Source organism: Rana temporaria, chromosome 13 (genome assembly GCF_905171775.1).
Source record: "Rana temporaria chromosome 13, aRanTem1.1, whole genome shotgun sequence".
Classification (NCBI taxonomy): domain Eukaryota; kingdom Metazoa; phylum Chordata; class Amphibia; order Anura; family Ranidae; genus Rana; species Rana temporaria.
This window is the reverse complement of record NC_053501.1, coordinates 109,912,011-109,933,324: the sequence shown is the minus strand read 5'-3', so window position 1 is coordinate 109,933,324 and position 21,314 is coordinate 109,912,011. Positions and strand designations below refer to the sequence as shown.

The 21,314-nt window shown below is 43.7% G+C and overlaps 1 protein-coding gene across 1 annotated transcript in view; it reads left to right on the top strand.

Annotated features, from left to right (window-relative positions):
* Window positions 1–7,341: 7,341 nt before the first annotated feature.
* LOC120920119 overlaps window positions 7,342–21,314 on the top strand; it is a 54,105-nt gene continuing 40,132 nt past the window's right edge. The window contains exon 1 of the mRNA XM_040332031.1: window positions 7,342–7,437. Coding sequence (XP_040187965.1) covers window positions 7,389–7,437 — 49 coding nt within the window. The 5' untranslated portion in view covers window positions 7,342–7,388. The remainder of the gene's footprint in view (window positions 7,438–21,314) is intronic.

Below are 21,314 nucleotides of genomic sequence, written 5' to 3'. Positions count from 1 at the left end.
GGTGGGGCACACTGGCGCCAATCGGTGGGGCACACTGGTGGCCATTGATGGGGCACACTGGCGGCAATTGATGGGGCACACTAGCGGCATTTGATGGGGCACACTGGCGGCATTTGATGGGGCACACTGGTGGCAATTGATGGGGGCACACTGGTGGCAATTTATGGGCACACTGGTGGCAATTGATGGGGTACACTGGCGGCAATTGATGGGGCACACTGGCGGCATTTGATGGGGCACACTGGCGGCATTTGATGGGGCACACTGGCGGCATTTGATGGGGCACACTGGCGGCATTTGATGGGGGCACACTGGTGGCAATTTATGGGCACACTGGTGGCAATTGATGGGGTACACTGGCGGCAATTGATGGGGCACACTGGCGGCATTTGATGGGGCACACTGGCGGCATTTGATGGGGCACACTGGCGGCATTTGATGGGGCACACTGGCGGCATTTGATGGGGCACACTGATGGCAATTGATGGGCACACTGGTGGCATTTGATGGGGCACACTGGCAGCATTTGATGGGGCACACTGGCAGCAATTGATGGGGCACACTGGTGGCAATTGATGGGGCACACTGGTGGCAATTGATGGGGCACACTGGTGGCAATTGATGGAGCACACTGGCAGCAATTGATGGGGCACACTGGCAGCAATTGATGGGGCACACTGGCGCCAATCGATGGGGCATACTGGCGGCATTTAATGGGCACACTGGCGGCATTTGATTAGGCACAGTGGCAGCATTCGATGGGGCACACTGGCAGCAATTGATGGGGCACACTGGCAGCAATTGATGGGGCACACTGGTGGCAATTGATGGGGCACACTGGTGGCAATTGATGGGGCACACTGGCAGCAATTGATGGGGCACACTGGCGCCAATCGATGGGGCATACTGGCGGCATTTGATGGGCACACTGGTGGCAATTGATGGGCACACTGGCGGCATTTGATGGGGCACACTGGCGGCAATTGATGGGGTTTTTTGTTTGCCCCCCCCCCCCCCCCCCCCCTAGATGGACTAGCAGATTTAAACACACTAAAAAATTGAAGCCAATCTCCAGCTAATACTCTCGGCTGGAGAGCTTGTGCTTCTGAAAAAAACAACAGACTTGCTGGCCGGATCACCCCAATGAAAATAGAAGAAAGGAAACCTAAATGAGAAAACGAAAGCAGCCTTCACATCTAAGAATTGTTAAGCTGCAATATAATGAATGTTTGCTTTTTGGCTTTATTACCGTTCTAATGCTTCACTTATTTCAGTTTGGAGTGGAGCTGTCAGAAGAAAGCTTCAATGAGGCGGCTCAAAGCTCGCAAAGTGTATTGAGGAAGATTATTGCGCACGCGGCTTTCCCATGAAATATGAAACATCTGTGCATGAGAGTCTTAGTCATTCCCCCCCCCCCCCCGGGCTCAGCCTCAGATACGGGTTTTGCACTCAATGATGCATTAAATATACACTATATTACCAAAAGTATTGGGACGCCTGCCTTTACACGCACATGAACCTTAATGGCCTCCCAGTCTTAGTCCGTAGGGTTCAATATTGAGTCGGCCCCGCCCTTTGCAGCTATAACGGCTTCAACTCTTCTGGGAAGGCCGTCCACAAGGTTTAGGAGTGTGTCTATGGGAATGTTTGACCATTCTTCCAGAAGCGCATTTGTGAGGTCAGGCACTGATGTTGGATGAGAAGGCCTGGCTCGCAGTCTCCGCTCTAATTCTAATCGGGTTGAGATCAGGGCCGTCTTTAATATGGTTTGTGCCCTGGGCAAACATTTTTTTTTGGGCCCCCCTGCAGCTTATTTTGGGCCTGGCTGGTTCACATGTATTAGCTAGATTCAGGTAGAGTTAGGTCGGCGTATCAGTAGATACGCCGACCTAACTCGGAATCTGCGTCGTCCTAAGTTTAAGTGTATTCTCAAACAGAGATACACTTAAACCTATCTAAGATACGACGGCTTGCGCCGTCCCATCTTAGGGTGCAATATTTCGGATGGCCGCTAGGTGGCACTTCCATTGCGGTCGGCGTAGAATATGTAAATCACTAGATACGCCTATTCACGAACGTACGCCCGGCCGACGCAGTACAGATACGCCATTTACGTAACGCTTCAAATAGTTGGAATAGTAATGTTAAAGTATGGCCGCCGTTCCAGCCGCAATGCACACTGGGAAATGTAGGCGCATGCGCAGTTCCAAAAAAACGTCAATCACGTCGGGTCAAGCCTAATTATCATAAAACACGCCCCCCCTCAGCCGAATCTGAATTAGGCGCGCTTGCGCCCGCTGCATTTATGCTACGCCGCCGTAAGTTAGGAGGCAAGTACTTTGTGAATCATGTACTTGCCTCGCTAACTTAGGGCGGCGTAGTGTAAAAACGCTAAGCTACGCCGCCGCAAAGTTAGGACACCCTACGTGGATCTAGCTATATGTGTTTTGGCGGCCCTCATTTGTGCAGGTACAGCAGCCCATTGATTTGAATGGGCTACCATGCCTTCATTTCCTGCAGAAAAAAGGTGCATTCAGCATTTTAAAAATACAGTTGTCTTGAAATCCATTCTGCTTTTGCACCATGCTACTTACCTGCAGTTCTTGCACACACAAACGCACTGTGTTTTTAAAAGCGTGACCTAAACGTCTAAAAATGCAGCAAGTTTGACAGTGCGGGAACTGCAGATAAGTCACAGCAGACAGCAGAATGGACAGACAGTGCTGTATTTCAGTGCTTGATGGGCATAGGCGTGCCGTGTGCGCAGCCTATTACATGAGGCATGCGCTTTTCTTTGCAGGAAACGCAGGCATGGCGGCCCATTCAAATGAACGGGCTGCTGTGCCTGCGCAAATGTGGGCCGCCAAAACACATACATGTGAACCAGCCAGGCCCAAAATAAGCCCATCAAGCAGTTAAATACAGACAGTAATGCCATGTGCTCTGAGGCCTTACTCAGCCTGGACTGCAGGTCTGGTCTGTGATTTAAAGAGTTCCTCTATTTTACACATGGCATGGCAGAATGGACAGACAATGCTGTGACCCCCATGCCATGCCATGTGTAAAATAGAGGAACTTTTTAAAACACTGACCAGACCTGCAGTGAATCATCAAATATTATAAAGACTTTGGGCAAACTCTACAGAAAACTTCTATTTACAATATAGATTAGCAAACAGTGACATACTTTGAGGAGCAGGACATGAAGAAGTCAGTCTCGGGAAGAGCAAACTGGGGATGTTATAAAATCACATTCTAATTCACTTTTATATACAAGCAGCACCCAGTGGCAGGAAGGGAGAAGTGCACGTCTAAAGGGAAGCCAGGGGTGCTGTACATTTTAAAACACTGGGAAGGGAAGCAGTACTGGCACTGGCTGTGTGCCGCTGATGATTTTCAGCCTGGTTTGTGGGCAGCACAGGGGCTTAACGGGCGACTCTGCTTTGGGCCCCCAACAGTGACAGGGCACTGGGCAGCTGCCCCTGTTTGCCCTATGGTAAAGACGGCCCTGGTTGAGGTCAGGACTCTGTACAGACCAGTCAAGTTCCTCCACCCCAAGCTCGCTCATCCATGTCTTTATGGACCTTGCTTTGTGCACTGGTGAGCAGTCATGTAGGAACAGGAAGAGACCGTCCTCAAACTGTACCCACAAAGTTGGGAGCATGAAATTGGCACTGAGAAGGTCTGGTTCGCAGTCTCCACTCCAGTTTATCCCAAAGGTGTTCTATTGGGTTGAGGTCAGGACTCTGTACAGACCAGTCAAGTTCTCGCTCATCCGTGTCTTTATGGACCTTGCTTTGTGTACTGGTCCAAATCATTTGGTGGAGGGGGGATTATGGTGTGGGGTTGGTTTTCAGGCATTGTGCTTGGCCCCTTAGTTCCAGTGAAGGAAACCCTTTAGGCGCCACCATACCAAGATATTTTGGACTTTTTTTATGCCCCCAACTTTGTGGGGACAGTTCGGGGACGGCCCCTTCCTTTTCCAACATGACTGCCCACCACAAAGCAAGGTCCATAAAGACATGGATGAGCGAGTTTAAGGTGGAGGAACTTGACTGGCCTGCACAGAGTCCTGACCTCAACCAGATTAGAATTAGAGCAGAGACTGTGAGCCAGACCTTCTCGGCCAACATCAGTGCCTGACCTCACAAATGCTCTTCTGGAAGAACGGTCAAACATTCCCATAGACACTCCTAATCCTTGTGGACGGCCTTCCCAGAAGAGTTGAAGCTGGTATAGCTGCAAAGGGCGGGGCCAACTCAATATTGAATCCTACGGACTAAGACTGGGAGGCCATTAAAGTTTATGTGCGTGTAAAGGCAGGTGTCCCAATACTTTTGGTAATATAGGCCCAGATTCTCAACCGAGATACGACGGCGTATCTCTGCATTGAGCCGTCGTATCTATGCGTCTGATTCTTAGAATCAGTTACGCATAGATATCCATTAGATCCGACAGGCGTAAGTCTCTTACGCCGTCGGATCTTAAGTGCATTTTTTTTTTTTGGCCCGCTAGGTGGCGCTTCCCGTCGAAATCCGCGTTGAGTATGCAAATTAGCTAGATACGCAAATTCCCAAACATACGTGCGGCCGACGCAGTAAAGTTACAACGTTTACGTTAGGCTTTTCCCGGCGTATAGTTACCCCTGCTATATGAGGCGCAGCCAATGTTAAGTATGGCCGTCGTTCCCGCGTCGAAATTTGAAAATTTTACGTCGTTTTCGTAAGTCGTCCGTGAATAGGGCTGGACGTAATTTACGTTCACGTCGAAACCAATACGTCCTTGCGGCGTACTTTGGAGCAATGCACACTGGGATATGTACACGGACGGCGCTTCCTAGCCGGAACTGTCTTAATGAGAGGGCACACCTGGGCACTGCCCAGGGGCCCTAGCTGCGTGGGGGGCCCCTGCACTTTCCCTAAAACAGCTGGTCCTTGAGCCCACACTGCCCTGTAATTGGGGGCCCCATGATGGCACTGAGAGTGAAAGATACACAGGGGAGGCAGTCTGCCTCCTACCTACTTGATGTCTGTCATCATTGTAGGGGCCCCAGAGCATTACTTTGCCCAGGGGCCCATGATGTTATTAAGGCAGCCGTGTTCCTAGCCCCCTAGTTGTTAACCCCTTCACTGCCAGTGTAATTTTTACAGTAATCAGTGCATTTTTATAGCACTGATCGCTGTATCAATGACAATGGTCCCAAAATAGCACCAAAAATATGTAGAAGAATACGTTTTCGACCTAAACTGAGGAAGAAATTTGTTTTCTTATAGATTTTTTGGTGATATTTATTATTATTTATTATAAATATATATATTTTTTTATTATTTTTTTTTAATTGTCACTCTATTTTTGTTTATAGCGCAAAAAATAAAAACCACAGAGGTGATCAAATACCACCAAAAGAAAGCTCCATTTGTGGGAAAAAAAGGATGCCAATTTTGTTTGGGAGCCACGTCACACGACCACGCAATTGTCAGTTAACCACTTAAGCCCCGGAACATTATGCAGGTAAAGGACCAGGCCACTTTTTGCGTTTCGGCACTGTGTCGCTTTAACTGACCATTGCGTGGTCGTGCGACATGGCTCCCAAACAAAATTGGCGTGTTTTTTTCCCACAAATAGAGATTTCTTTTAGTGGTATTTGATCACCTCTGCGGTTTTTATTTTTTGCGCTATAAACAAAAATAGAGCGACAATTTTGAAAAAAAATGCAATATTTTTTTACTTTTTGCTATAATAAATATCCCCCAAAAATATATAAAAAAAATGTTTTCCTCAGTTTAGGCGATACGTATTCTTCTACCTATTTTTGGTAAATAGAAAAAATCGCAATAAGCGTTTATTGATTGGTTTGCGCAAAAGTTATAGCATTTATAAAATAGGGGATAGATTTATGGCATTTTTATTAATATATTTTTTTTTACTAGTAATGGCGCCGATCAGCGACATTATGGCGGACACATCGCACACTTTTGACAAATTTTTGGGACCATTGTTATTTTCACAGCGAAAAGCGCTATAAAAATGCACTGATTACTGTGAAAATGACACTGGCAGTGAAGGGGTTAACCACTAGGGGGTGCTGAAGGGGTTAAGTGTGCCCTAAGGTAGTGATTCTTACTGTAGGGGGGCGTGGCTGTAGGTGTGACGTCACTGATCCTCGTTCCCTATATACAGGGTTAGGGCCTAGGGTTAGGGTTAGGGATAGGGTTAGGGGTAGGACCTAGGGATAGGGATAGGGTTAGGGGTAGGGTTAGGGGTAGGGCCTAGGGTTAGGGTTAGGGGTAGGGTTAGGGGTAGGGCCTAGGGTTAGGGTTAGGGGTAGGGCCTAGGGTTAGGGATAGGGTCTAGGGTTAGGGTTAGAGCCTAGGGTTAGGGCCTAGGGTTAGGGGTAGGACCTAGGGATAGGGTTAGGGGTAGGAGTAGGGGTTAGGGATAGGGTTAGGGTTAGGGGTAGGGCCTAGGGTTAGGGTTAGAGCCTAGAGTTAGGGCCTAGGGTTAGAGTTAGGGTTAGAGGTAGGGTTAGGGGTAGGGCCTAGGGTTAGGGATAGGGTTAGGGGTAGGGTTAGGGGTAGGGCCTAGGGTTAGGGTTAGAGCCTAGGGTTAGGGCCTAGGGTTAGGGGTAGGGTTAGAGCCTAGGATTAGGGTTAGGGATATGGTTAGGGTTAGGGGTAGGGGTAGGGCCTAGGGTTAGATCCTAGGGTTAGGGATAGGGTTAGGGCCTAGGGTTAGGGTTAGGGTTTCCCATTGAAGAACGGGGAAGGTGTGTTTACACACACCTCTCCCCGTTCTTCAGCTCCTGTGACCCGAACGCGGGACACCGGCGGCAATCGGGTCCACGGGTCCCGCGGTCACGGAGCTTTGGACCGGGTCGCGAGCGTGCGCCGGCAGCCGGGCTCTTAAAGGGCAACGTACCTGTACGTGCCGGTGCCCAGCCGTGCCATTCTGCCAACGTATATCGGCGTTAGGCGGCCCTTAAGTGGTTAAAGCGACGCAGTGCCGAATCGCAAAAAGTGCTCTGGTCTTTGGCCAGCCAAATGGTCCGGGGCTGAAGTGTTAACCACTGTTTTGTTTTTTTTACTTTTTACTATATGAAAAAAAAAAGATCGAACTTCTCGTACTTTCCGTTATAAAACCTATCAAATAAAAATGCCAGGACAGTGAGAATACCCCATAATGGTCCCTTTTCGGGATGTAGACCCCCCCCCCCCCCCAAGGTGATCTAATTTCCACCAGACTTTTTTGTGAAAAAAAAGAAGCATGTTGAGGGGGTTAAAGGAAACTTTCTGTAGGTGTTACTATGTAATGTTAAGAGGAAGTCAAGTCACAGATGACTGAATTTGGAACTGCGAAGTTCAGTCAGAGTACAGAGAGCCCCGAGGAGAATGTTACGTCTCTACGGCTTCATTCTATTTTATTATTCCCTCCAAGCAGGTAAGTTCATCCATCGTAAATTACTCTGAAACTTGATTGTTAACCTTTTTACCGCCTACTGTAACTCTGTCACTGTTGGCGAGCCGTCCACTGCAGACTCTTCGTTGGATTTACTGCTTGAGGCAGGGCCGTCTTTAAGGCAGGGCAAAAGGGGCAGCTGCCCTGGCCCCCCCCGTCATTGTTGTGGGGCCCAAAGCAGCTGCCTCATACTTGACAACTATCCCAGTTTAAATTCCCTTGTCCCTTGAAGTTTTAGTCCTGTGATGTGTCCTGATATCTCAGTGTGAAGTGCTGCTACTAATGCTGCCCTATTGTCGTGTGCAGATGACTCACCTGCAGACCCTGGGCCATATTCTCAGTGAAGTTACGATGGAGTAAGTCAGGATACTCCATCGTAACTCCCTTTTTTGGCCAGTGTATCTATGCTCCTGATTCTCAGAATCATTTTTGCATAGATACACTTAAGATCCGCCATCTGTAAGTCACTTACACTGGCGGATCTTAAATGCAATGACGCCGGCCGCCGCTAGATGGCATTTACGTGAAGGAGTCATTTGCATATGCAAATGATCCTTCTACGCCGATTCCCGAACGAGTTCGCGTCGCGTAACCGTCGCTAACGTCGTTTGCGTAAGCGGAAACTTACCCCTGCTATATGAGGGGTAAGTTTCCGCAAGTCTCGCGTAGGCCATGTTACGGATGGCGTCGGGTCCCCGTCGTGTTTTTTCGTCGGATACGTCGTTTACGTAAGTCGTTCTTGAATACGACTTTACGTCAATGACGCACACGTCGGCATCATTGACGTTTTCCGCCGAGAACTGGAGCATGCGCACTGGGCTTTTTGCAGCCCGGCGCATGCCCAGTTCTTTTGTATCGGGGGCGCGCTTCATTTGAATAGAAGCCGCCCCCTTGGAGATCCGCCAGGCTACGCCGGGACACTTACACTCCGCTGTCCCAACTTATGGAGCAAGTGGTTGGGGAATACAACACCTGCTCCAGTAAGTTGGGACAGCGGAGTGTAAGTGCCCTAAGCGAAGCAGGCGGATATTCTTTGAGAATATGGCCCCCTGTGTTTACATGTAAATAACCGTCATTCATATGTAAATAGCTGAGGCCGGCGGCATTCATATGTAAATAAAGGCGGCATTTATATGTATTTCATGCCCCTCTGCAGTGAAGAGATGATGTGCTGAAACCTCTAGCAACCAATCAGTGAGCAGTATTACTGTACAATAATCTCTAGCAACCAATCAACAAGAAGAAATCTTATGTATTTCATGCCCCTCTGCAGTGAAGAAATCATGCGCTGTAACCTCTAGCAACCAATCAGTGAGCAGTATTACTGTACAGTAATCTCTAGCAACCAATCAACAAGAAGAAATCATGCACTGAAACCTCTAGCAACCAATCAGTGAGCAGTATTACTGTACAGTAATCTCTAGCAACCAATCAACAAGAAGAAATCATGCGCTGAAACCTCTAGCAACCAATCAGTGAGCAGAATTACTGTACAGTAATCTCTAGCAACCAACCAACAAGAAGAAATCATGCGCTGTAACCTCTAGAAACCAATCAGTGAGCAGTATTACTGTACAGTAATCTCTAGCAACCAATCAACAAGAATAAATCACGTGCTGTAACCTCTAGCAACCAATCAGTGAGCAGTATTACTGTACAGTAATCTCTAGCAACCAATCAACAAGAAGAAATCATGTGCTGTAATCTCTAGCAACTAATCAGTGAGCCGCAATGTGTGCTGTAACCTCTAGCAACCAGTCAGTAAGTGGTAATGTGTGCTGTAACCTCTAGCAATCAATCGCAATCACTGCCTGATCTGATAAAATCATTTTACTGCAAGTCTAGCTGATATTTATTTAGATTTTTTTTGCCCAGGGTCCAATCAACATTAAAGACGGCCCTGGCTTGAGGACCAATTGATTATTCAGGATCCTCTGGGTGGACTCACTGGAAACTCAGTTTTTTGTCATTCTGGGTTTTTTTTTTTAAGAACATGTGATGAAGATCTTGTAAAAGGCCAAGAGTCGAGTAAGAGCGAAATTGATAGAAAGACAATGCAGAAGATGTCACATTGCATTGCTCGAAAATTATTATTCGGGGCATTCTTCCCACTGATCACCAATGTAAGGGGCATTCTTCCCACTGATCACCAATGTAAGGGACATTCTTCCCACTGATCACCAATGTAAGGGACATTCTTCTCACTGATCACCAATGTAAGGAACATTCTTCCCACTGATCACCAATGTAAGGAACATTCTTCTCACTGATCACCAATGTAAGGAACATTCTTCTCACTGATCACCAATGTAAGGAACATTCTTCCCACTGATCACCAATGTAAGGAACATTCTTCTCACTGATCACCAATGTAAGGAACATTCTTCCCACTGATCACCAATGTAAGGGACATTCTTCCCACTGATCACCAATGTAAGGGACATTCTTCTCACTGATCACCAATGTAAGGGACATTCTTCTCACTGATCACCAATGTAAGGGACATTCTTCTCACTGATCACCAATGTAAGGGACATTCTTCTCACTGATCACCAATGTAAGGAACATTCTTCCCACTGATCACCAATGTAAGGGACATTCTTCCCACTGATCACCAATGTAAGGAACATTCTTCCCACTGATCACCAATGTAAGGAACATTCTTCTCACTGATCACCAATGTAAGAGACATTCTTCCCACTGATCACCAATGTAAGGGACATTCTTCTCACTGATCACCAATGTAAGGAACATTCTTCCCACTGATCACCAATGTAAGGGACATTCTTCTCACTGATCACCAATGTAAGGGACATTCTTCTCACTGATCACCAATGTAAGGGACATTCTTCCCACTGATCACCAATGTAAGGGACATTCTTCTCACTGATCACCAATGTAAGGAACATTCTTCTCACTGATCACCAATGTAAGGGACATTCTTCTCACTGATCACCAATGTAAGGGACATTCTTCTCACTGATCACCAATGTAAGGAACATTCTTCTCACTGATCACCAATGTAAGGAACATTCTTCCCACTGATCACCAATGTAAGGAACATTCTTCCCACTGATCACCAATGTAAGGGACATTCTTCTCACTGATCACCAATGTAAGGGACATTCTTCCCACTGATCACCAATGTAAGGAACATTCTTCCCACTGATCACCAATGTAAGGAACATTCTTCTCACTGATCACCAATGTAAGGGACATTCTTCCCACTGATCACCAATGTAAGGAACATTCTTCCCACTGATCACCAATGTAAGGGACATTCTTCCCACTGATCACCAATGTAAGGGACATTCTTCCCTCTGATCACCAATGTAAGGGACATTCTTCCCACTGATCACCAATGTAAGGAACATTCTTCTCACTGATCACCAATGTAAGAGACATTCTTCTCACTGATCACCAATGTAAGGGACATTCTTCCCACTGATCACCAATGTAAGGGACATTCTTCCCTCTGATCACCAATGTAAGGGACATTCTTCCCACTGATCACCAATGTAAGGAACATTCTTCTCACTGATCACCAATGTAAGAGACATTCTTCTCACTGATCACCAATGTAAGGGACATTCTTCCCACTGATCACCAATGTAAGGGACATTCTTCCCACTGATCACCAATGTAAGGGACATTCTTCCCTCTGATCACCAATGTAAGGGACATTCTTCCCACTGATCACCAATGTAAGGAACATTCTTCTCACTGATCACCAATGTAAGAGACATTCTTCTCACTGATCACCAATGTAAGGGACATTCTTCCCACTGATCACCAATGTAAGGGACATTCTTCCCTCTGATCACCAATGTAAGGGACATTCTTCCCACTGATCACCAATGTAAGGAACATTCTTCTCACTGATCACCAATGTAAGGGACATTCTTCCCACTGATCACCAATGTAAGGGACATTCTTCCCTCTGATCACCAATGTAAGGGACATTCTTCCCTCTGATCACCAATGTAAGGGACATTCTTCCCACTGATCACCAATGTAAGGAACATTCTTCTCACTGATCACCAATGTAAGGAACATTCTTCCCACTGATCACCAATGTAAGGAACATTCTTCTCACTGATCACCAATGTAAGAGACATTCTTCTCACTGATCACCAATGTAAGGGACATTCTTCCCACTGATCACCAATGTAAGGAACATTCTTCCCACTGATCACCAATGTAAGGGACATTCTTCCCTCTGATCACCAATGTAAGGGACATTCTTCCCACTGATCACCAATGTAAGGAACATTCTTCCCACTGATCACCAATGTAAGGGACATTCTTCCCACTGATCACCAATGTAAGGGACATTCTTCTCACTGATCACCAATGTAAGGAACATTCTTCCCACTGATCACCAATGTAAGGGACATTCTTCTCACTGATCACCAATGTAAGGAACATTCTTCTCACTGATCACCAATGTAAGGGACATTCTTCTCACTGATCACCAATGTAAGGGACATTCTTCTCACTGATCACCAATGTAAGGAACATTCTTCTCACTGATCACCAATGTAAGGAACATTCTTCCCACTGATCACCAATGTAAGGAACATTCTTCCCACTGATCACCAATGTAAGGGACATTCTTCTCACTGATCACCAATGTAAGGGACATTCTTCCCACTGATCACCAATGTAAGGAACATTCTTCCCACTGATCACCAATGTAAGGAACATTCTTCTCACTGATCACCAATGTAAGGGACATTCTTCCCACTGATCACCAATGTAAGGAACATTCTTCCCACTGATCACCAATGTAAGGGACATTCTTCCCACTGATCACCAATGTAAGGGACATTCTTCCCTCTGATCACCAATGTAAGGGACATTCTTCCCACTGATCACCAATGTAAGGAACATTCTTCTCACTGATCACCAATGTAAGAGACATTCTTCTCACTGATCACCAATGTAAGGGACATTCTTCCCACTGATCACCAATGTAAGGGACATTCTTCCCTCTGATCACCAATGTAAGGGACATTCTTCCCACTGATCACCAATGTAAGGGACATTCTTCCCACTGATCACCAATGTAAGGGACATTCTTCCCTCTGATCACCAATGTAAGGGACATTCTTCCCACTGATCACCAATGTAAGGAACATTCTTCTCACTGATCACCAATGTAAGAGACATTCTTCTCACTGATCACCAATGTAAGGGACATTCTTCCCACTGATCACCAATGTAAGGGACATTCTTCCCTCTGATCACCAATGTAAGGGACATTCTTCCCACTGATCACCAATGTAAGGAACATTCTTCTCACTGATCACCAATGTAAGGGACATTCTTCCCACTGATCACCAATGTAAGGGACATTCTTCCCTCTGATCACCAATGTAAGGGACATTCTTCCCTCTGATCACCAATGTAAGGGACATTCTTCCCACTGATCACCAATGTAAGGAACATTCTTCTCACTGATCACCAATGTAAGGGACATTCTTCCCACTGATCACCAATGTAAGGAACATTCTTCTCACTGATCACCAATGTAAGAGACATTCTTCTCACTGATCACCAATGTAAGGGACATTCTTCCCACTGATCACCAATGTAAGGAACATTCTTCCCACTGATCACCAATGTAAGGGACATTCTTCCCTCTGATCACCAATGTAAGGGACATTCTTCCCACTGATCACCAATGTAAGGAACATTCTTCCCACTGATCACCAATGTAAGGGACATTCTTCCCACTGATCACCAATGTAAGGGACATTCTTCTCACTGATCACCAATGTAAGGAACATTCTTCCCACTGATCACCAATGTAAGGGACATTCTTCTCACTGATCACCAATGTAAGGGACATTCTTCTCACTGATCACCAATGTAAGGGACATTCTTCCCACTGATCACCAATGTAAGGGACATTCTTCTCACTGATCACCAATGTAAGGAACATTCTTCTCACTGATCACCAATGTAAGGGACATTCTTCTCACTGATCACCAATGTAAGAGACATTCTTCTCACTGATCACCAATGTAAGGGACATTCTTCCCACTGATCACCAATGTAAGGATCATTCTTCTCACTGATCACCAATGTAAGGAACATTCTTCCCACTGATCACCAATGTAAGGGACATTCTTCCCACTGATCACCAATGTAAGGAACATTCTTCCCACTGATCACCAATGTAAGGGACATTCTTCTCACTGATCACCAATGTAAGGGACATTCTTCTCACTGATCACCAATGTAAGGAACATTCTTCTCACTGATCACCAATGTAAGGAACATTCTTCTCACTGATCACCAATGTAAGGGACATTCTTCCCACTGATCACCAATGTAAGGAACATTCTTCTCACTGATCACCAATGTAAGGAACATTCTTCCCACTGATCACCAATGTAAGGAACATTCTTCTCACTGATCACCAATGTAAGAGACATTCTTCTCACTGATCACCAATGTAAGGGACATTCTTCCCACTGATCACCAATGTAAGGAACATTCTTCCCACTGATCACCAATGTAAGGGACATTCTTCTCACTGATCACCAATGTAAGGGACATTCTTCCCACTGATCACCAATGTAAGGGACATTCTTCCCTCTGATCACCAATGTAAGGGACATTCTTCCCACTGATCACCAATGTAAGGAACATTCTTCTCACTGATCACCAATGTAAGGGACATTCTTCCCACTGATCACCAATGTAAGGGACATTCTTCCCTCTGATCACCAATGTAAGGGACATTCTTCCCTCTGATCACCAATGTAAGGGACATTCTTCCCACTGATCACCAATGTAAGGAACATTCTTCTCACTGATCACCAATGTAAGGAACATTCTTCCCACTGATCACCAATGTAAGGAACATTCTTCTCACTGATCACCAATGTAAGAGACATTCTTCTCACTGATCACCAATGTAAGGGACATTCTTCCCACTGATCACCAATGTAAGGAACATTCTTCCCACTGATCACCAATGTAAGGGACATTCTTCCCTCTGATCACCAATGTAAGGGACATTCTTCCCACTGATCACCAATGTAAGGAACATTCTTCCCACTGATCACCAATGTAAGGGACATTCTTCCCACTGATCACCAATGTAAGGGACATTCTTCTCACTGATCACCAATGTAAGGAACATTCTTCCCACTGATCACCAATGTAAGGGACATTCTTCTCACTGATCACCAATGTAAGGGACATTCTTCTCACTGATCACCAATGTAAGGGACATTCTTCCCACTGATCACCAATGTAAGGGACATTCTTCTCACTGATCACCAATGTAAGGAACATTCTTCTCACTGATCACCAATGTAAGGGACATTCTTCTCACTGATCACCAATGTAAGAGACATTCTTCTCACTGATCACCAATGTAAGGGACATTCTTCCCACTGATCACCAATGTAAGGATCATTCTTCTCACTGATCACCAATGTTAGGAACATTCTTCCCACTGATCACCAATGTAAGGGACATTCTTCCCACTGATCACCAATGTAAGGAACATTCTTCCCACTGATCACCAATGTAAGGGACATTCTTCTCACTGATCACCAATGTAAGGGACATTCTTCTCACTGATCACCAATGTAAGGAACATTCTTCTCACTGATCACCAATGTAAGGAACATTCTTCTCACTGATCACCAATGTAAGGGACATTCTTCTCACTGATCACCAATGTAAGGGACATTCTTCTCATTGATCACCAATGTAAGGGACATTCTTCTCACTGATCACCAATGTAAGGGACATTCTTCTCACTGATCACCAATGTAAGGGACATTCTTCTCGCTGATCACCAATGTAAGGAACATTCTTCTCACTGATCACCAATGTAAGGGACATTCTTCTCACTGATCACCAATGTAAGGAACATTCTTCCCACTGATCACCAATGTAAGGGACATTCTTCTCACTGATCACCAATGTAAGGGACATTCTTCTCACTGATCACCAATGTAAGGGACATTCTTCTCACTGATCACCAATGTAAGGAACATTCTTCTCACTGATCATGATCACCAATGTAAGGGACATTCTTCCCACTGATCACCAATGTAAGGAGCATTCTTCTCACTGATCACCAATGTAAGGGACATTCTTCTCACTGATCACCAATGTAAGGGACATTCTTCTCACTGATCACCAATGTAAGGAACATTCTTCCCACTGACCACCAATGTAAGGGATGTTCTTCTCACTGATCACCAATGTAAGGGACATTCTTCTCACTGATCACCAATGTAAGGGACATTCTTCTCACTGATCACCAATGTAAGGGACATTCTTCTCACTGATCACCAATGTAAGGAACATTCTTCCCACTGATCACCAATGTAAGGGACATTCTTCTCACTGATCACCAATGTAAGGGACATTCTTCTCACTGATCACCAATGTAAGGAACATTCTTCTCACTGATCACCAATGTAAGGGACATTCTTCTCACTGATCACCCATGTAAGGAACATTCTTCTCACTGATCACCAATGTAAGGGACATTCTTCTCACTGATCACCAATGTAAGGGACATTCTTCTCACTGATCACCAATGTAAGGAACATTCTTCTCACTAATCACCAATGTAAGGAACATTCTTCCCATTGATCACCAATGTAAGGAACATTCTTCTTACTGATCACCAATGTAAGGAACATTCTTCTCACTAATCACCAATGTAAGGGACATTCTTCTCACTGATCACCAATGTAAGGAACATTCTTCCCACTGATCACCAATGTAAGGGACATTCTTCTCACTGATCACCAATGTAAGGGACATTCTTCTCACTGATCACCAATGTAAGGGACATTCTTCTCACTGATCACCAATGTAAGAGACATTCTTCTCACTGATCACCAATGTAAGGGACATTCTTCTCACTGATCACCAATGTAAGAGACATTCTTCTCACTGATCACCAATGTAAGAGACATTCTTCTCACTGATCACCAATGTAAGGAACATTCTTCCCATTGATCACCAATGTAAGGGACATTCTTCTCACTGATCACCAATGTAAGGGGCATTCTTCTCACTGATCACCAATGTAAGGGACATTCTTCTCACTGATCACCAATGTAAGGGACATTCTTCTCACTGATCACCAATGTAAGGGACATTCTTCTCACTGATCACCAATGTAAGGGACATTCTTCTCACTGATCATCAATGTAAGGGGCATTTTTCCGATTCACCCCCCAATGAATTTTATTAATTATGACATTTCTGTTTCTGAAAAAAAAAAATTGCCAAAATGTTTTGATTTTATTTCTGAATACTTAGAGGAAATTCAAGTACCTGATTTTGAAGGTACCTATTCCTGTTTTGTGGGGATGGTAAATCTAAAATTGAAAAGGATCTTCCGTAACTCTAAAAAACACCAAAACTCCCTTAGATTGACTTCAATATTATTTTAAAAATCACAAGATTTTGCCAAAATGTTCTGATCTTTTTTCAGACACTTTCGGGAAAATTAACACCTAATATTACCTCTCAACAACCCTCAGAGACCATTTAAATCTCACTGCACCCAATAAAAACCACCAACCCCTCCTTAAATTGCTCCTCACTATTGACTTCAGCGCATTTTCCAAAACAAAGAAAAAAAATTGCCAAAATGTTTAGATTTTATTTCTGAATACTTAGGAGAAATTAAAGTACAATAGTACAATACCTGATTTTGAACGTACCTATTCCTGTTTTGTGGGGATGGTGGATCTAAAATGTAAAAGGATCTTCTGTAACTCTAAAAAAACACCAAAACTCCCTTAAATTTTGCCTCAACATATTTTTAAAAAATCACAAGATTTTGGCAAAATTTTCAGATTTGTTTTTGGACAATTTAGGAAAAATTAACGTACCTAATTTTGCAAGTATTTATTCCTGCCTTGTGGGGATGGTGGATCTATAATTTCAATTAGTTAAAAAAAGGTCTTCCACAACCCTCGGTAGCCAATGCCATTGCATCCAATAAAAACAACCAAAACAATACTTGATTTTGAAGGTACCTATTCCTGTTTTATGGATCTAAAATTTAAAAGGATCTTCCGTAACTTTAAAAAAACACCAAAACTCCCCTTAAATTGACTTCAATATATTTTAAAAAATCACAAAATTTTACCAAAATTTTCATTTTTTTGCAGACAATTTAGGGAAGATTAACGTACCTAATTTTGCAAGTATTTATTCCTGCCTTGTGGGGATCTAGAATTTCAATTAGTTGAAAGGCCTCTTAACAACCCTCAGAGACCATTTAAAACTCACTGCACCCAATAAAAACCACCAACCTCTTCTTAAATTGCTCCTCACTATTGACTTCAGTGCATTTTCAAAAAAAAAATAAAAAATTTGCCCAAATTTTTTGATTTTATTTCTGAATATTTAGGGGAAATTAAAGTACAATACCTGATTTTGAAGGTACTTATTCCTGTTTTGTGGGGATGGTGGATCTAAAATTTAAAAGTAACTTCCGCAACTCTAAAAAAACACCAAAACTCCCTTAAATTTACCTCAATATATTTTTTTAAAAATCACAAGATTTTGCCAAAATTATCAGATTTTTTCCCCAGAAAATGTAGGAAAAATGAACGTACCTAATTTTGCAAGTATTTATTCCTGCCTTGTGGGGATGGTGGATCTAAAATGTAAAAGGATCTTCTGTAACTCTAAAAAAACACCAAAACTCCCTTAAATTTTGCCTCAACATATTTTTAAAAAATCACAAGATTTTGGCAAAATTTTCAGATTTGTTTTTGGACAATTTAGGAAAAATTAACGTACCTAATTTTGCAAGTATTTATTCCTGCCTTGTGGGGATGGTGGATCTATAATTTCAATTAGTTAAAAAAAGGTCTTCCACAACCCTCGGTAGCCAATGCCATTGCATCCAATAAAAACAACCAAAACAATACTTGATTTTGAAGGTACCTATTCCTGTTTTATGGATCTAAAATTTAAAAGGATCTTCCGTAACTTTAAAAAAACACCAAAACTCCCCTTAAATTGACTTCAATATATTTTAAAAAATCACAAAATTTTACCAAAATTTTCATTTTTTTGCAGACAATTTAGGGAAGATTAACGTACCTAATTTTGCAAGTATTTATTCCTGCCTTGTGGGGATCTAGAATTTCAATTAGTTGAAAGGCCTCTTAACAACCCTCAGAGACCATTTAAAACTCACTGCACCCAATAAAAACCACCAACCTCTTCTTAAATTGCTCCTCACTATTGACTTCAGTGCATTTTCAAAAAAAAAATAAAAAATTTGCCCAAATTTTTTGATTTTATTTCTGAATATTTAGGGGAAATTAAAGTACAATACCTGATTTTGAAGGTACTTATTCCTGTTTTGTGGGGATGGTGGATCTAAAATTTAAAAGTAACTTCCGCAACTCTAAAAAAACACCAAAACTCCCTTAAATTTACCTCAATATATTTTTTTAAAAATCACAAGATTTTGCCAAAATTATCAGATTTTTTCCCCAGAAAATGTAGGAAAAATGAACGTACCTAATTTTGCAAGTATTTATTCCTGCCTTGTGGGGATGGTGGATCTTTAATTTCAATTAGTTGAAAAGGTCTTCCACAACCCCCGGTAGCCATTGCAGCCATTAAAAACAACCAAAACAATACCTGATTTTGAAGGTACCTATTCCTGTTTTGTGGGGATGGTGGATCTAAAATTTAAAAGGATCTTTCGTAACTCTAAAAAACACCAAAACTCCCTTAAATTGACTTCGATATATTTTTTAAAAATCACAAGATTTTGCCAAAATTTTCAGATTTTTTTTTTAGACAATTTAGGGAAAATTAACGTACCAAATTTTGAAAGTATTTATTCCTGCCTTGTAGGGATGGTGGATCTTTAATTTCAATTAGTTGAAAGGGTCTTCCACAACCATCAGGATCCATTAAAAACAACCAAAACCACCATCACTTCCCAACTGATTTAGTGCGTTTCCCCTCCACTTTTTAAAAGTGGAGGGGAAAGGCCGCGGCTTCGGTCTAGCTCCGGAGCGGTCGGGCATCTTGGTACACCCAGCTTTTATGATGGACGTCCCGGAGATCCAATCCCGGGACGTGTGACGTCCATCATAGGCGCCGCAGACTCCAGAAGGCGGCAATTACAAGCCTCCTCCACAGCATGCACTGTAAATATCCCGGCTCGGGCGGCTGGCTCTCCTCTCCTCCCCTCCTTTCTGGCTGGCTGGCTGCCGTGACACATGATGGGTGTATGTCAGGTAGGTCCATGTTACATGTATGTCAGGTAGGTGAAGTCATTGTATATGTCAGGTAGGTCCATGTATGTCAGGTAGGTGAGGTCAGTGTATGTCAGGTAGGTCTATGTATGTCAGGTAGGTCCATGTATGTCAGGTAGGTGAGGTCAGTGTATGTCAGGTAGGTGAAGTCAGTGTATGTCAGGTAGGTCTATGTATGTCAGGTAGGTCCATGTATGTCAGGTAGGTCCATGTATGTCAGGTAGGTGAGGTCAGTGTATGTCGGGTAGGTGAAGTCATTGTGTATGTCAGGTAGGTCCATGTATGTCAGATAGCCCATCCCATCCTATCCCACCCCACCATACCCCATCCCATCCTACCCCACCCCCATCCCATCCTACCCCATCCCATCCCACTCCACCCCCACCCCATGCCATCCTATACCACCCTATCTCATCCCCATCCCATCCTACGGCACCCCCCACCCCATCCACCCCCATCCCATCCCATCCCATCCTACCCCACTCCACTCCACCCCATCTCATCCCACCCCATCCCATCCTACCCCATCCCAGGGAGGATGGGAGGATGGAAGGAGAGTGGAGGGTGCAGAGGTCAGATATTGCACATGGTCCATAGCATACTCCTGTAGCCCGCATTTCGTACGCAGCAAACTCCTGAACCCTGCGCTCCATAAAACCAGTAATAAACAAATGCAGAGACAATTATTTATGATAATAGTGGACACATAGTCTTACAGATACAACCGGCCCTTTGAGAGCAACCATACTGCTAATGCGGCCCCCGATGAATTTGAGTTTGCCACCCCTGATGTAGGGGAAATTAAAGTACCTAATTTTGCAGGTACCTATTCCTGCCTTGTGGGGATGGTGGATCTATAACTTCAACTAGTTGAAAGGCTTCTCCACAACTCTCAGGCCATTTAAAACTCACTGAACCCGTTAAAAAACAAACAAGACCAGCAAAACCACCTTAATTTTTGCTTCCCCACTGACTGACATTATCCCCCAAAAAATTAAAAATGTTGCCAACATTTTTAGATTTTTTTTCTGAATTCTTAGGGGAAATTAAAGTACAATAGCTAATTTTGAATGCACCTTATTCCTGTTTTGTGGGGATGGTGGATCTAAAATTTAGGAGGATCTTCCGTAACTCCCTTCAATTGACTTCAATATTATTTAAAAAATCACAAGATTTTGCCAAAAATTTCTGATTTGTTTTTCAGACATTGTAAGGAAATGTATCTCAGAGGCCATTTGAAACTCACTGCACCCAATGAAAACCAACAACTCCCCCCCCCTGAAATTGCTCCTCACTATTGACTTCCGTGCAAGTCGCAAAATTTTGCCCAAATTTCATATTTCTCACCGAAAAATTTAGGGAAATCGAAACTGTGATTTTTTTAGCAGGTACCTAGTCATGCCTTGCATGAAAGGTGGAGCTATAATTTAAATGACTTGAGTGGACCCTCAGAAGCTTTTTGAAACTCATTGCACCAATTGTAAAACCACTAAAACCGCAGAATTGTCCCCATTGACTTCAATTCATTTTTTGAAGTAGAAACATTTTGCCCAAATTTTCATATTTCTCCCC